The 16,973-nt window shown below is 44.9% G+C and overlaps 1 protein-coding gene across 3 annotated transcripts in view; it reads right to left on the bottom strand.

Annotated features, from left to right (window-relative positions):
• Window positions 1-16,735, bottom strand: part of TRAF3IP2 (TRAF3 interacting protein 2) — a 37,528-nt gene extending 20,793 nt beyond the window's left edge. Inside the window, exons 1-4 of one of the 3 annotated variants that reach the window (XM_054023189.1) lie at window positions 16,561-16,735; window positions 5,971-6,057; window positions 5,515-5,777; window positions 4,989-5,142 (exon numbers count right to left, since the gene is read on the bottom strand). In XM_054023189.1, the coding sequence (XP_053879164.1) occupies window positions 4,989-5,142; window positions 5,515-5,777; window positions 5,971-5,986 (433 nt within the window). In that variant the 5' untranslated portion in view covers window positions 5,987-6,057; window positions 16,561-16,735. Of the gene's footprint in view, window positions 1-4,988; window positions 5,778-5,970; window positions 6,058-16,560 lie in introns of all 3 variants that reach the window. The other 2 variants (XM_054023187.1, XM_054023188.1) reach the window with 2 other exon arrangements.
• Between the last annotated feature and the right edge of the window lie 238 nt (window positions 16,736-16,973).

Raw genomic sequence — 16,973 nt, 5'->3', positions numbered from 1 at the left:
TAGGGGTTACAGTGGACGAGAAGCTGGATATGAGTCGACAGTGTGCCCTTGTTGCCAAGAAGGCTAATGGCATTTTGGGCTGTATAAGTAGGAGCATTGCCAGCAGATCGAGGGACATGATCATCCCCCTCTATTCGGCATTGGTGAGGCCTCATCTGGAGTACTGTGTCCAGTTTTGGGCCCCACACTACAAGAAGGATGTGGCAAAATTAGAAAGAGTCCAGCGGAGGGCAACAAAAATGATTAGGGGGCTGGAGCACATGATTTATGAGGAGAGGCTGAGGGAACTGGGATTATTTAGTCTGAAGAAGAGAAGAATGAGGGGGATTTGATAGCTGCTTTCAGCTACCTGAAAGGGGGTTCCAAAGAGGATGGATATAGACTCTTCTCAGTGTTAGCAGATGACAGAACAAGGAGTAATGGTCTCAAGTTGCAGTGTGGGAGGTTTAGGTTGGATATTAGGAAAAACGTTTTCACTAGGAGGGTGGTGAAGCACTGGAATAGGCTACCTAGGGAGGTGGTGGAATCTCCTTCCTTAGAGGTTCTTAAGGTCAGGCTTGACAAAGCCCTGGCGATGATTCAGTTGGGGATTGGTCCTGCTTTGAGTAGGGAGTTGAACTAGATGACCTCCTGAGGTCCCTTCCAAACCTGATATTCTATGATTCTATGATTTGAAAACTAACAACTCACTGGTCAATAATATCATGGTGAAATGTGTAGCAATGTAATATGTGAACTTATGAACATAAGCTAAATTTATGTCTGTGATGTGTTTATCAGACAAGTTTGGGGAGGGGGTAAACCTGTTTTCAGAGACAAAGGACAAGCTAATGCCTCTAGCCAGATGTCATCATAGCTGATTGGTAATCACTGGTCAAGTGGCCATTCTCTGGCAGTGAAGCGGGACAGGAACAGATTGACCCATATTTTAGCAAGCAATACTGTGGAACTTCTTTCACCACAAGAATCCATGTCTCCATCCTCACAAAAGGAAGGAAATTTATGTAGGGGTAACCCTCAGGAAAATGCATTTCAAAGGGTGACTGGACTATAAAAGTCAGAGACAAAAACACCCCAGAAATTCTCTTTCTTTCTCTCCCTATCTCCCTTTCACCTAAAATGACAAAGGAACCAGCCTTTGGACTTTGGGAGGGGTTCTGATCTGAGAATTTGGTCAGCCCTGTTGCTGGGACTATGTGATAAGGATTTTACCTTGAACTAAATCTGGTTTGTTACATTTTAGTTACTAGAAAGTGTTTTATCTTTATTTCTCTTATAATCATTTCTGACTTGTACTTGTACTCACTTAAAATCTCTCTCTTTGTAGTTAGATTTACTTGTTTTATTCTTTAAACATGGCATTGGATTAGTTTTGATTAAACTGAATTGTTTTGGTAACTCCAGTTAAAGTAGCAAACTCTTGTATACTGACCCCTTACAGGGGCAACAGAACTTTAATATCTGCACTGTCCAGTAGAGGGCTGGACAGCGCAGAACATATGTTTTGGGGAAATTTGGGGGCTGTCTGTCCGTTGGGGTCACCCTGCAGGTAATAACCAAGGCTCCTGGAAGCCAGAGAATGGCTGGTGTCTTGTTGATAGGGCACTGGGATCAGAGCTTCTGGGCCAGGGCGGTAGCTATACACAGAACTGAAGGCATGATCTGTATGCTGTTTGCCTGTTTGTGAGTGGCCCACTTGGGAGCTACAACAGCAAAGCATTGTGAGGCACCAAAGCTGCAGGGCAAATGGTGACAACTCCCCACTGGTCTGGATTGCACCCCGGAATGTGATAGTATCAAAGGGTAATACAACCAAAGATCCATTTTGAAAATCTCTGTGTCAATATAGCTTGACCCCTTGACCTCTGATATGGAAACAAATAGCTTAGGTTTCTCTCTTAACATCCTTTGTTACTTGCAGATTAAAGGTCAAAGCCCTTCAGATGTCTAGAGAATGTCTAGAGATTCTACAAGATGCCGTTACTTAGCAAAATGGAAATGGCTGGGTTCTTGGATCTATAAACCTCCTGTCTCTCGTGTGGTGGCTCCTGAGGACAGATCTTGGATGGTACTCTGCAGCTCTCTAGAGAAATCTGGGGATTGTAACCACAAGTATCTCCTCATAACAATTATCAGAGGGAGTAGCCTTTGGGTGCTGTTGTTTGGACTGCTCTATAGACAACTGCACCACCAAAGAGTTAAGTGGTAGGTGAGAGGACAAAAATTCTCCCCCTTTGGGTGGAACAAGGCAATACTTCTTGGCCCTCTTAGGGGTAGGAGCACAAGAAGCAGGAGTGTGCCAAACTTCTTTTACTGGATCCATGATGGCCTTGTTGATGGGGAGGACAACTTGACTGGCTGCAGAATGTCTAGTAAACTGAGCTGAGGCTCCTGGACTTCCTCAAGCTGAATCTGTAGCTCTGGAACCACCCTGTGCATGAGCTTGTGGTATTGTTTAAAGTTGTCTGGAGGAGATGGAGTAACCCCCTTTCCAGTGAAGATGACAAGATTGCTCCTGGAATTGTTGGATCTGGCTCATCTTTCCCTTTCGAATATTCTGACAGGACCGGTTGCAGGTGTCTGGGCAATGACAAATAGGACTCCTGCACCGATTCTTGGTATCTAGGGTAGGATTTTTGCTGTCTCCAATATTAATAGTAAGATGGATCAACTGGCAGAAGAGGACTCCATGGCATAAGGATACCCCAGAACCCCAGTCTTCTGGGACTCTTGTCTTGTGCTACCTCTGCCTGATGCAGCAGAGACTCCTGCGGGGCCTCAGAATCATCAGAAGAGGAAGCTGGATCCCTTATCTCCAGTGGAACCGACAGTACCAATGGTTGTGCCTCAAGATGGGATGGGAGAACAACTCTGCCTCACCAGAATTACCTTCCTCTGGTGTCCTGGAATAGAGATGTTCCTGAAGGAAGGGGTGAATGCAGATAGGGAAGAGCAAAGATGTTCTCTGGGGAGATGTAAGTCTCTGATTGCCCATTGGTGGAGTCATTGGAATCGGAGTCTCTCTGGTCACTGTGGTGGTTGGCTCCCTCCATGGCCATGTTGCTACCGGTACTGCATCAGCTCTAGAAGTGGATGGGAGCACCAGGAACGCTTTATCCTGACCCTCCACCATCAGAGCAGATGTTGGAACTGTTAGATCTGTACCTTTGTGTACCTCCTTCTCCTGTCAAAAAGATTTACTCGGGCCTAAATCCTTAGCACCTACGTGCACTGGCTCTCCTGACTTTGTTGGGGTCGGGAAGGGATCTTTTCTCTTTGAGATAGTTTTATGGGAGTGCCATTTGCTCTCCTCTGAGCCCTTCTCCTTAGGCTTAACAGTCTTAGCCTCTGTTCCCGAGCTCATGCTCAGAGGGGTGCTGCCCTCTTGATAAGACTGATGTATAGTGGGGGGTTGCCCCTGGCTTGTATCTGATTAGGGCTTCATTGCCTTCTTTGTGAAAAATGCTTTTTCAGTCTTGGGTCCAGACCCTCACAAGTTCTGGGGGAAAAGAGCAGCAGATGTGGCACTTGGCAGAAATATGAGCCTCCCCCAGGCAGTAGAAGTAACACTGATGTTCGTTGCTCGCTGAAAAGGAGTGAGGGCAGGAAACACAGTCTTTGAACTTCAGGACCCAGGGTGTAACCCCAGACTTCTTGGGGGGAGAAGTCCCCCGGGGAGGGGTGAAGGGGAAGGGAAGAAAGTGGGGCAAAACACAATCTAACTATACTATGTATACTATACTATAAGAACTACTACAACTACTAAAACTAACTATATAAGATATCTTACAGCAATGTTACAGTAAAAAAGGAACCAAGGACACCAAAACTTCCAACTGAAGTCACACGGCGACAAGACAAAGCTGGAGAAGTGTCAGCCTGCACCACCTTTTATAACCCCAGTTTGGAACATGAGGAATCTATGGCACATGTGTGGGCCAATGGACATTGCCTGCAAAAAATTCTGGACTTGTGCATGTGCGTATACCATATGTGGAATACACATAGGGACCACCATTCAAAGAAGAAACATTACTTATCACAATCACAGTAGAATCACGTATCCATGGTTTCTGACATCAAGTGCATCATATAATGAATATGTAAAGTAACAGTCCTTGGGCGAATAGCTTTGCTGAGAGGATTTCTTTGACATCAAAAGCAGTTTTACTGTTCTTTCATGAATGGCAGATAGCAGGTGCTCAGGGCTAGATTACAGCCTGTGAACACAATACACTATATTGTTATTGTCTAGAAAATACATAATAGAATGCAGTAAGTGCAAAGCCTTATTGTGGGCTGTGATTGCCCAATAATCATTTGAAATTTAGAAAGCTGTCAGGAGGTGATTTATGCTGCACTGTGCATGTAACAGGAGGATCACAGTTGCCAGCTTCTTGGTCCTGACCAAATCCATTCCAACCATTTGATGTTTGTCCTTTGGATGTGATTGAAATATTGCTTTGATTTCTCTGTGGGGATCTTCCCCTAGTTCACATTTTAAAACAAACTGTACCCGTTCTGTTAGTGTACAGCTGCACACAATGTGTGTGTGTGGAGGAGGTAGGGAGGGACGGAGGGAAGAAGCAAGGGGATATTACGAATTTAGCTCTTCTTCTCCAGAAAATTATGTGATGCAAGGAGGAGAGAAATGACCAGAAAATAAAACAGCAGCAAGGAAGTTGGAACACAAAATGCATGACTGGGAAAGAATAACTTCTCTGTAGTAGCACCAGCTGTGTTCTGATGAGTGAACTTTGAGGCCTAACACTGATTTATTTGAATTGAAGGTTCTGCCTTAGCGAATTCACTGACATCATGCTAACATTTAGGAAGATAAAGGGGTTGGTAAAAGGTGTTCGAAAACAATAGATGCATCCTGTGAAGGAAGTACAGTAGGAATACCAACTTATTAAAATATAGTTTGGATCTAAGAGGGCGATACCATAGAAAAGCATATTAAATGCTGGTCAATTACATTAACTTACATGGATTTTGGTGGTGTGGATCAACTGGACAATGGTATCTGAGGTTCCAGTGAGCTTGTGGAGAAACATTACGGTGCAGCATTTGTTGGTATACAGGATACTGCTGAGGTTCAATTCTGAGAAACTCTCTGGATATTAATGGTCCTGGAAGGTCCTGGGGGTTAAACACAGATGTAAGTGGTAACGGAGGTTCTAACTGTCTGATGCCCATGACATCCCAAAGCTGAGAATCATATCCGGTGTCTACAGTTGGCAGGTCGAATGGTGCTCTGTTATTTGATGGCTGATGTGACTGTAAATTCTCTTGGCTTTTGTCATCAAGTGAATTCTGTGAAACATCAGAAAAACTTTTGATTGATTTACTAGAGTCATGTCCAGTGTCAGGAGAATCAGTTGAAAGCTGAGATCTCAATAGCTTATTTGTTTTCTCCATAGCTAAAAGATGAGACTGAGGTGGGAGCATCCCAGCCTCTGATTCAGTGGAAGCACAGGAAGGCACATCTTTTCCAGAATCCTGATATCTTACCCAAAGACTGCTGTCATAATCCTCCATCGCTTCATTGTGTGGTTCAGGCTGATGATAGTTTGCAAGCTCTGAGGATTTACATAAATGTGACTGATCAGCCAAGGAATTTTGAGACATTTGAGTTGGATATGGTCCTAAAGGTACCAAATTCTCCATATTTTCAACAGAAGGTTTCAAAGCCTCTTCTAGTGAATGTTCTGGAAATGGGGACCAGAATGCAGATTCATCAACTTCAACTGGTATGCTTCGACTCATCACAGTGCCTGAAAAGAGAAGAACAAACAATATAAAACTATCAGGTCATGGTTAATTCTTGGAGTCACTATAAAGACAAACTTATATCTTCAATGTTATGATTCAAGACCACAAAGTGAAAGATCAACAATAAGAATACGTCACTGCTTGGTTGACTTTTGATGAAGAAACAAATGCATTGAGCAATAGCCTTGGACTAACCTGCAATGGAGGCCATTTTGAGTTTTTGTGAAGACTGTGGAAATATGAATCAACTTTCTTAATTTGGTGCCAGGATTTTCCAACAAACTGGAAAACAAGAAAAATTATCCCCTTTGAAACAGTGCAGTTTCATACAGTTAAAAATCCAGAAATAATGACTTTGTATCAGAGATTAACCAGGAATACTGATGAAAGTTCTGAGAATCACATTTCAGAAAACAGAGAAATTTAAGGGTGTTTCTGGTACTTTGTGTTCGTTCCTGCTGAGTCTGGAAGGACAGCCTGTCTTGTGTTATTTCTAGACAGAAAGTTTAGGGTATTCTGATCTGGGGATTTGGTTCAGCTTGTTCCAGAGATGGGACGAACTGCAGGTTTTGGATCCAGACCTGATAATGAGGCCCCACCTTGCTGCCCATGGTCTACACTCTCCTTCTCAGCCAAACTAAAGAACTTTGAGTCCTGAGCCAAACTTAATGATGAAAGCCAGTCTCCAACTGCTGGCTCTTATTTCATCCAAAGCAGTTCATCCATTTGGTTATTACATTGATACTGTTAACTCAGGTTACTGGGAGTTTACAGATATTTTGAAAAGTTTGTTGTTCTTTAAGGTTCCCTTTTTCTGATGATGTAATAACCTAGACTGAATGGCACAGGTTATATGGAATTTCAGATGCCCTTCTAGAATTCAATAGGGATCCAAATTGTAAGTCATCATTTATGGTGTTGCCAGTAAAACTGTTCCAGCCAAATTACTCTCTTAATGTTTTAATATAGCATTGTCATTACAGTAGCATTATAGTAGCAGCCAGGTCCAAAGCATGCATTGTAACTAAACCAACTTTGGGAAATTAGAACTACATGCCCCATTACACAAAACATTCTTTCTATGCTCAACCTAAAGTTATCTGAAAAAAGTACTGATTCTTGGATAGCAGGACCACTCTCAATTGGCCTCTAATATTTCAGAGTGGCCTCAATAGGCTTTCTTTGAAATTATAATGTAAATAAGAAGTCAAATGAAGCTATGTAAGCCAACACCTTATAAAAGGCTGCAACAGCCAACAACCTAATAGATAATTGGCTGTTACGGGCAAATTCTATATACAGTTCTGGCACCCGCAGGGCTTCCAATGGATAGGGTGAGGAAATAGGGTGATATGAACCACCTCCTTTACAGTTTTACTTCTGTCCTATTGGAAGAAGCCAAAAACCAAACTAGGACAATCAATAAACAGGGGTGGCTCTATGTTTTTTGCCGCCCCAAGCCCGGCAGTCAGACGTTACGGTTGCCGTGAGGGCGGGAGTCAGGCAACCTTTGGCAGCATGCCTGTGGGACGTCTGCTGGTCCCGCGGATTTGGCAGCATTTCTGCGGGTGATCTGCTGGTCCCGCATCTTTGGCATACCCGCCGCCAAATTACCGCCGAAGCTGTGGGACCGGCGGACCTCCTGCAGGCATGCTGCTGAAGGCTGCCTGTCTCCTGCCCTCAAGGCGACTGGAACACCGCCCCCCCACCCCGCCTTGCCACCCCAGACATGTGCTTGCTGCGCTGGTGCCACCCCTGTCAATAAAGATGAATGGGACAAGAACTCATAGCAAAGCAAACGGCAACATCTGCCAACGATGGAATTTGCTTTAAAGCCTTAATAATCATAAGCATACAATATTAAAGAGCTTCTAGTAAACCAAGAAGAAATTTACTTCAGTTACAATATTCAGTAACAAGTACCTTAAAGTAGAAATGTACTGCAGTTACAATATTTAGTAAAAAGTACATAAAGAGTATGTTCCACTGAACAAAGAATTCAAAACAGTCAAGCAAGATCATTGAGAAATATCATGTTCTGTGTCTGACTGAGAAATGTCTCAACTCCATTCTGGTTTCAGTAGCTCTTTCTCCAAAAATGTGTACCTTTAATTTGAAGAAGTAAAAACATGCTCTTTATAGTTAATTCTTGGTCAAACTGGGAAAGAGCAATTGCCAATTCCAGTTCATCTGCTCTAAAATGTCCCCACAAGTCTTGTTCTTTTGCAGTAGCATAAAGGAAATAATACAATGTAAAAACTGAAATAAATCCAATTTGACTTTCCTCAGAGGAAAATCATTGCTAAAGGGACGTACACGTAGCAAGAGTTCTGGCAGATTTCAGCTCGTTTAACTTTCACATCCTCAAACCCAGCCACTTCAGAGAGTATATATAGCTTATTAAGGCGGTAGGAGCTAATGTGATAAAATCTTCACAAGGCATAGCCACAAGGAAGACCCAAAAATGGAGATTTTAGGCCAGATCCTTTAGTGCTTTGTGGCCAGTGTGTAATACTACTGTATTACATAGGCCAAACCCTACTTGTACCCTCCATGTTGATCAGTTCTCTGTAACTGTGATCCTGAAACAGCATAGAGCCAGTGACGTGACACATATGTCACACAGCAAAACCACCTCTGGCACAGTGAGGTTTCAGGTTGTGGTTCTCTGAAAAGGAGATGTGGCCAGGCAAAACTATTCTCCACAACTTCTAGGCTGTACGTCTAGAGAAAGGGTTTCTCCAAAGTGTATCTTCCGGTTTTTCTACACAGGGTAATTTACCACCATAGTTACATAAATAGTTTATAATTATACCAGTATAACTACGCTGGTAAATTTCCCAATGTAGACAAGCCCTCAGAGCAGTTATTGGGAAGCACTAACACACAGCACATGTAGCTGCTTTGTCAGATACTCAGACACAGGCCAGAGAACAAAGTGGAGTGCTGACTAGACTCCTTTTTATTGCAGGCATCCATGCTTGAAATCCTGACAGTAAGCTCACCAACATCATTCAGTTTTCCTGTGGTTTGTATCCTTTTCCCGTAAGCCATAAACATATGATTGCCACTTTTAGCTGAGTCAGTGTCCTGTGACGGTAATAATGCATGTGACTCTAAAGGGAAAAATTTGAGTTCTCATAGTTGGCACAGGATTAAGATGGGGACTTGCTTTACTCTGTTCTTTGCAATAGTGATGATGTGATAGTTGCCTGGGAAGGTTGGTTATATCAGTGGCTCTCAACCTTTCCGGACTACTGTACCCCTTTCAGAAGTCTGATTTGTTTTGCATGCCCCCAAGTTTCACCTCACTTAAAAACTACTTGCTTACAAAAATCAGACAAAAATACAAAAGTGTCACCGGACTCTATTACTGAAAAATTGCTTACTTTATTTTTACCGTATAATTATAAAATAAATCAATTGCACTATAAATATTCTGCTTACATTTCAGTATATAGTATAGAGCAGTATAAACAAGTCATTATCTGTATGAAATATTAGTTAGTACTGACTTTGCTAGTGCTTGTTACGTAGCCTGTTGTAAAACTAGGCAAATATCTAGATGAGTTGATGCACCCCCCTGGAAGATCTCTGCACACCCCCAGGGGTACGTGTATTCCTGGTTGAGAACCATGGGGTTATATCACTGCCCCCATCATTCTTGCACTGCGATCGGATGACTTTTCTGGGAATATGGGTTAAGGCCAGGTTTAACAAAGGTATTGAGGCACCTAATGCTGGATAGGTGCCTAGTGATATTTACAAAAGTGCCTAAGCAGGCTAGGTGCCAACTCCCATTGAAAGAAATCACTTGTATGCATATTTAGGCATCTAAATACCTTTGTAAATCTGCCACAAGGGTCCCCAGCCATGGCGTGCTTGCGTATACTTGCTTTGTGACTGGGGAATTAGTTGGGATGTGTATGATTTGTGGGAAACTTTGGACCAACCCCCAAGTGAAGAAACGACCAGTGTAATGGCATACTTCGCACATGGGTAAAAGCCAGATTAAGGGGCCATAAGGGACATCTCTAGACTTTATTCACATTGCAAACTCTCCTCCCACCATTGAATAGCATCTGTTCTTTCATAAGAAATTCCCCTTGGTATCCATCTTGGATCATAAAAGGCAATTCTGCATTCAGGGCAGAAGGCTGGGTATGTGGGGGGTTCAGGGGTCAGGGCAGAAGGCTGGGTGTGTGGGGAGTTCAGGGCAGAGGGCTGGGTGTGGGGAGGGTTCAGGGGTCAGGGCAGAGGGCTAGGGTGCTCAGCTTGTGGGGGTGCTCCCAGCCTCCTGCCCTGAGCGGCTCATGGCAGGGGGCTGGAAGGGATATGCCCTGTTCCACCCCTTCCTCAAGGCCCCGTCCCTACCTCTTCTCTGCCTCCTCTATGGAGTAGGGAGCACACTGCCACTCCTCTCCCTCCCCCTCGCAAGGGCCATCAGCTGATCGGCGCAGAGAAGGAGAGGAAGAGGGGCAGGAAAGCACCACACTGGGGGAATAAGAAGGGGAGGGGGGAAGCTTGGCTGCCGCAGGACCAAGCTTCTGCCTCCTGCCCCCGCAGGGGAGAGCAGTGGGCGGAGGGGCTGAGTGGGGCTGCGGGCCGGGACCCCCCCCACACACCACTCTTCCTTGCAGGGGCAGGAGGCAGAAGCTTGGTCCTGCAGCAGCCAAGCTTCTCCCCTCCCCTTCTTATTCCCCCAGTGTGGTGCTTTTCTGCCCCTCCTCCTCTCACCGGGCAGGCAGCAGCGTGCCACTCAAAATCGGCTTACGTGCCGTGTTTGGCACACATGCCGTAGGTTGCCGACCCCTGGTTTAGGTATACTTGGTCCTGTCTTAGCGCAAGGAGCTGGACTAGATGACTTCTCGAGGTCCCTTCCAGCTCTACATTTCTATGATTCTATCGTCCTCTCTCAGTGGTTTTGGTGGATGAAAGCAGCTTTAAATTGCAGAAGCCCTGTGCAAGAGGCTACCCAAGGGAACCCTATCCACTTTTGGGGTGATGCTGGGCAGCAGGCTCAGTCTGTATTTTGGTGGAAATTTCCAAAAGAAAACCCACATGTGGTTGGCAATGTTGATGATTCAGTAAATAACATTCTTCCTTCCAAATCTATACTGAACCAGTGCTTCAGTATGATGTTACTATTCCGCTGGAGGTCCCAGCTTTTGGAAAAGATGTAAAACTGAGACCTTGATCCTGTTGTTATACATGGCCTCATGCTGTAGATTTTCATGCAATTTCTCTTGACATTTTCTATTTAACATATGCTGAAAGTAGAGCACAAGACAGACAAATAACTTACTTGGGCCCCTGTTGTCAAGAACTGAGATAAAGGAGTCCTTCAGCATATCAAAACACCCTCAGCAAACCATGATCTGATTCTTCTTCTAGCACTGAGACAACTGGAGAATGTAGTTTATGACCCAGTCCCATCCTCAAATATATAGACCTATTTTAGGTGGTATTTTCATATTGCCAGAAAGCTCCAAGAATTTAGTGTTCCCCCATGATTTAGGGTGCCCATATGTCCCATTTTGGCCAGGACAGTCCCCTTTTTAAGCTCTGTATCAGATGTCACGACTTTTTTTTTTTTTTTTTTTTTTTTTTTTTTGGCAAAACTGGGCATTTGTCCCATTTGCTCTTGAGGGGGCTATGGAGGAACGTTCAGGCAAGAGCAAATGGGACAAATGTCCAGTTTTGCCAAAAAAGTCGTGACGTCCAGGACATTGGCTTGGGTGAGCAGCGACACCAGGCGGCTCAGGCCATACCCACATGGCAGGGCTTGGGCCGGCCTGTGAGCACAGACCATCTCTTACCCTGGTGTCTCGTTTTCAGTTTAGGGAACTATGGTCACTCTACCATGGCTATACTGAAGATTACTGATAACCAGCTTGAATTCTTGCGTGGACTTCTGCAAATTATAAAGTGAGGCCTTTAGTAAAGGGAATTAACATTCTAGCAGCAAATTTCGTAAAAATAAATGGAAAAAATCCCATTAACAGCCCTTGTCTCCTCTTGTTCCTCCCTCGCTCCATACTCAAAGTTTTATAACATGGGTTAATTTAGTAAATAGCCGTGGAGAGTTTGTCTTAAGTGAGCTGATAGACAGTGGCTCAAACTTTTGTGACCAAACTCTTCCAAGCTTCCTTGCAACAGTTCCCAGACTGAGAGAAGTTCTTCCATTTCTCCTGCCAGATAAACTGAAAACTTCAGAGCCAAGGAGTGCTGACTGTGCTGTTGAAACAGTCCTGGACAGCAATGTTCACAATAAAACGACCGCATCATATGCTTGTTCTGGACACAGTTTGCTTTGGATGTCTCTGGTGGGAGTTTCAGGGGAGAAAGTAAGTGGAAAGAAAGGTGGGGAGCAGACACTCACTTTTCCAGGTCAATAGAGCTAGGCCTGAGGTGCAGAATTCAATAGCAGGGCCAAACTCCCTTAACATTCAAGAGAGTTTGTAGCTGGGGGTTAGCTTCAGGCCCAACTTTACAGTTTAAGGATTTCATAATCAACCACAAAGCATTCCATATATTTTCCAATTTTAAGGTCAAGATTCACATCCCCACACAATACCTCCAACTGCCTGGATTTGATTAGACAACTTCTGACAAGGGAAAGGAAGGAACCTGCAACAAAAGAAGGTGCTTGTGCTCTCATTCTTTTTCCGAGGGCTTTGAGAGTTGAAGAGCAATTTGATTAAAGTCATATTTTTGTGTGTTAATCAATAGAAGAGGAAACGTTAGGACAAGGGAGAAACCTCTTCCAGTCTGATATGCAATACATAAATAAAGGGGTGGAAGTTAAACTCATCTGGAAAGGTTTGGAGGTAAATTAACCTTTGCTTTAGCCAGGCGCAAGAGGGATGGACAGGAAAGATAGTGCAGTGATTATGAAGTTAGCCTGGGATTCAAAAGACTGGGGTTCTATTCCCCGATCCACCACAGACTTCCTCTCGACCTTGAGTGAGTCTCAGTCTCTCAGTGCCTACGTTCCCCACCTGTAAAATGGGGATAACTGTATTTCCTAACTCATGTGGTGTTGAGAGGATAAATACATTAAGCCTCTGAGATGCTCAGACACTATGGGAATGGGCCATATAAGGCTAAATAGAGAAGTGAAATGCTACAGCTTGCTCTGTAGAAAGATTGGACACAACCTTCCTAAAACTAAGTGAAGTCAGGCCCAAAACTTTACAGCAGTGTGCAGTGCTGCAAACAGGGGAGCCATTTGGGACCTATGACCCAAATGACCAGGGTCAAAAGACAAAATCAAACTGATCGCAGCTCCCACTGGCCGCGGTTCACAGTTCCAGGCCAATGGGGGCTGCGGGAAGCGGCGGCCAGCACATCCCTTGGCCTGTGCCACTTCCCGCAGCCCCCGTTGGCCTGGAACGGCGAATCGCAGCCAGTGAGAGCTGTGATCGGCTGAACTCGCAGACGCTGCAGGTAAACAAACCATCCCAGTCCACCAGCGGATTTCCCTGACGGGCTGCGTGAGGCTGCCAAAGGTTGCCGATCCCTGGTCTAAAACAACAACAACCACATTATTTAAAATGCTAGTAAATGACAACAACAGGCTTGCATATCACATCAGTAACAAAATGCAAGCTTTTGAAAACAAGGAAATGAATCCTGAACTGTCCACAAAATAAACACACACATGCATATGAACTATAATGAAAAGCATATTTTATCAAAACATAACCATAACTTTGACCACTGAATTACTGATTTTAATGTAATTGTGTTTTCTTTATTTCAGTGGCTAAGTGGAATACATTCCCAGCTAACACAGGGCTACATTGGTACCCTTTAGGCACAGCCCAGAAGGGGTGGGAGGTGCATTGCCCCAGGGAAAACACCAAGGCATTCTGGCTTAGAGTCAGAATGCCTCCTGGAGCTTTCCATTGAACAGGGGGTGTGCACACACCACCACCCCACAATGCTGGCTGGTGCACAGGGGGACCAACAGAGCCACAAATCTCCCTAACTCTCCACTCCTCCCTTCCCCTTAAGGGTGGCATGCATCTCCGTGGGGAGTAGCTAGGGTGCTGTCCACGTGCTTTCTTGAGCATAGGGCTTGGAATTCTGCCTGGCTCTGACGCTCCACTGAAGAGGTAGCAACACATTGCTTTAGAGCTAGAGGAAGACAAAGATACCAAGTCAGAATTTCAAACCATGGCACTATTATAATGTCATGTAACGTCAAAGGATCTTGATGAATTTTCTTCAAACTTTGCAGAAACAGTCTCCTTTTGCTGCAGAGTAAACATGGCAATTTCCAGGCCAAGTGGAAGCTGGTTTCAAACTTACCTATGGAAATACTGCCACATCTCCTTAATACTATGGGTGCTGGAAAGACAGCAACGTTGTGCGCTGGGTCAACATGAGGCCAACTGTTGGACATTGACATCAGCACAGCACTAGGCAGACATTCCCCCCGGTCAGGCTTCCCCCTCAACATGTTTCCTGATGAGGAATGAAGACCCCCTTTGGGTACCCACAGAAGGAGCCACCAGCCCTGGGTAAACACCTACACATAAGCTCCAGCACCTTCTTCCAAGGCATGCAGCCTGCCTTCCAAAGCAAGGCAGCATCATGTAAGAGTTGCTATGGGTCCCCCTTGACTCTTGAAGGCACACAGAACCTAAAGAACTGCAGCTTCCAATGCACCGAGTATAGCAGTATATTGAAGCGCACTCTGGCTGCCATAAGCCAACATCAGAACCACTGTCCCTCAGTTCAACCCTCATACAGACTTCAGCCTGATCACAGCTGCTCCTTAGAGCTCACCAGTGCTGTGTGAAGAGCGGAGGCACATAGGAAACTGACAGGGGAGCAGTGCCGTGGGTCCTAAGAGAGTGAGAGCCCTTTGTGCCAGGCTGCTTGTGCTGGTGCCTGAGTAACTCAGATAAGATGATGCCATAAAAGACCCTGGGTAGATAAACTCTCCTCCGGTTCAAATCCTGCTAGCTCAGAGACTCTCACATTGGAATGGTGTTGTGACCCTGTGCACCAGGTCACAGAGCCACTCACTCAAATTTGGCCCAGTTGCTCCTCTGTTATGCCAGCAGGGAAGGGGCTCTGCTTACACCACCCAGCTCTGGTCGGGGGACAGGGGGTGGGAGTCCGGACCCCCTGGCAAGTTCACGTTCTCAAAAGTGAGGAGGGCATGGCCCCCTCTGTTTCAAAAGTGGGTGGGGAGGGTGAACTCCCCCCTCATCTCTGGCACCCAGCCCTAACACAATAATCAAAGTGCCCTCAGTCCCTCTTTGTACCCAATCCCCACAGTAGGGTAAACTGAAAAACAAGACATTCCCTCCCAAGCACACGACCCTCAGCAGTGCTTGAATTGGTTGAGGCAGGATTGTGACCTTACGCCATTGTGCTCTGATGCTGCTTAGGATCATGTGATGACTAAGTGTGCCCAGTTCAGCCTCATCCGGCTGAAATTCCTTTTCTTTGATTCAAGACAACAATCTTCAATAGTAGTTTGCAAAAACAAAACAAATTCCCCAAACCAAGAAGTGGCGTGGATAATGCGAAATGTACTCGAGGCTGCATGCTAAACAGCGCTTTGGGGAAATACAAGACAATGAGAGGAAGAACGGAGGTCTTACTAACCTTTCCCCCCCCTCCTCCAATGACATTTTTTGAGCCTACGGAGCTAGGAAGCATTTTGTTATTTCCTTGCAGATGTCATCAAAGAGTTGGTACAGTCTCTACCTAAGGGCTTGTTATTGCTAAGAAGGGTTTGCTGGTTTAGCTAGACCAGCAAACCTGCCTACCATAGATGAAGCTTTTAACTGTCAGTATAGCTCACCCCAGTTCCTTGAGCAAAATAGACTACACAGCAAAGCATAGTTTTGCTGGCATAACTGAGTTTTACACTACTGCATATACCAGCATAGCTACGTTGGAAAAACATCACCTTCCTGACATTAGTATGCTGCTATACATTTTTAATGTAGATCAGGCCTTAGTCCTTAGAGGAGACCTTAATTTTGCAATACCATGTAATTCCCAGAAACTAGTTGCAGCTGTATTCTGAAAGCGATGTTAACATATCAGTTATACAGCTGATTTTTTAAAATTAATATCAGATCACTTGCAATCTGTTCTGATATTAACATCAGGTTGGAAGTGTTTTATCTTGGTCTATAATCCTATTTCTTCATTAATTTTCCATAATGATCCACTCTTCAGCCTTTTAGGCAATTCCTAGATTACTGGGAAACAACCCTCATTATGGCCGAGTAGGCAGTGAGGCGTGGGCCTGTGTGGCAGGGAGTGCAAAACCGCTGTCCCAACGGTGCCACAATTCCTCCAGAAGCCCCTGGGGAGCACAGCTGTGTCACCACTCAGAAGAATGCAGGATTTTTGCGTGGGGGGCACAGAGGGGTAGAGGTGAAAGTTCCTTGCAAGTTACCTTCCAATGGTACACCCGTGCAATGGCCAGCCAGGATCAGGCCCGTCGCTGGCATTTTTCAGACGACTATACAAATGCTTAGGCCCTTAGGACGACATAGAAACACTGCGTATGTCATCCATTTCCAGAGTGTTTACTCACAGACAGTCCTGATCCAAATCTGTAAAGCGAAGCAGCTGAAGCACAGCGAGCTGTTTGCCAAACTCACTGTTTGCTAAACTGTTTGCTAAAATGGGCAAAATAAAAAGGAGGTTAGAGCCCAGAAAGAAGAGACAGAAAAACAAGAGGCAAAGTGGGTCAGTGGTTAGTAACAAACAGTGACAGGGAGTGGCAATATTTTTAAGAGCTCTTACCGTGGGGCTAGCAGGGACACACGCTGGACTGACCAAGGGTAGAGAGCGACTGTTGGGCTTTCTCCTGCACACTCTTTTCCTGGGGATCTCTGTTTTCTTTTCTCCCTTTATGCTCCCCTTTCTCTTTCTCTCTCGCTCTCTTTCAGGTAAGTTGCAGAACAGGCTCTGCAGCAGGAAGTAGAACTTGTATGCAAATCACAAATCAGAAGTGGAAAACGTCAGTCTGAAAATCTCTGAGGGGGAGTGAATCAGTAACAGAGGAAAACTACTTTAAAGTTAAAAAGTCCCTTGAAATGTTTCTGTCCTTACAAATCAGGCTGCTGTTTACCCCGCACAGATAAGTAACTGCAGGGGAAACCCAATATGATTTTCAGACATAATATTCATGAGTGGAAAAACTTTCTGATTTTTTT

The sequence above is a fragment of the Malaclemys terrapin genome, chromosome 3 (genome assembly GCF_027887155.1).
Source record: "Malaclemys terrapin pileata isolate rMalTer1 chromosome 3, rMalTer1.hap1, whole genome shotgun sequence".
Classification (NCBI taxonomy): domain Eukaryota; kingdom Metazoa; phylum Chordata; order Testudines; family Emydidae; genus Malaclemys; species Malaclemys terrapin.
This window is presented reverse-complemented; position numbering and strand designations above follow the sequence as displayed.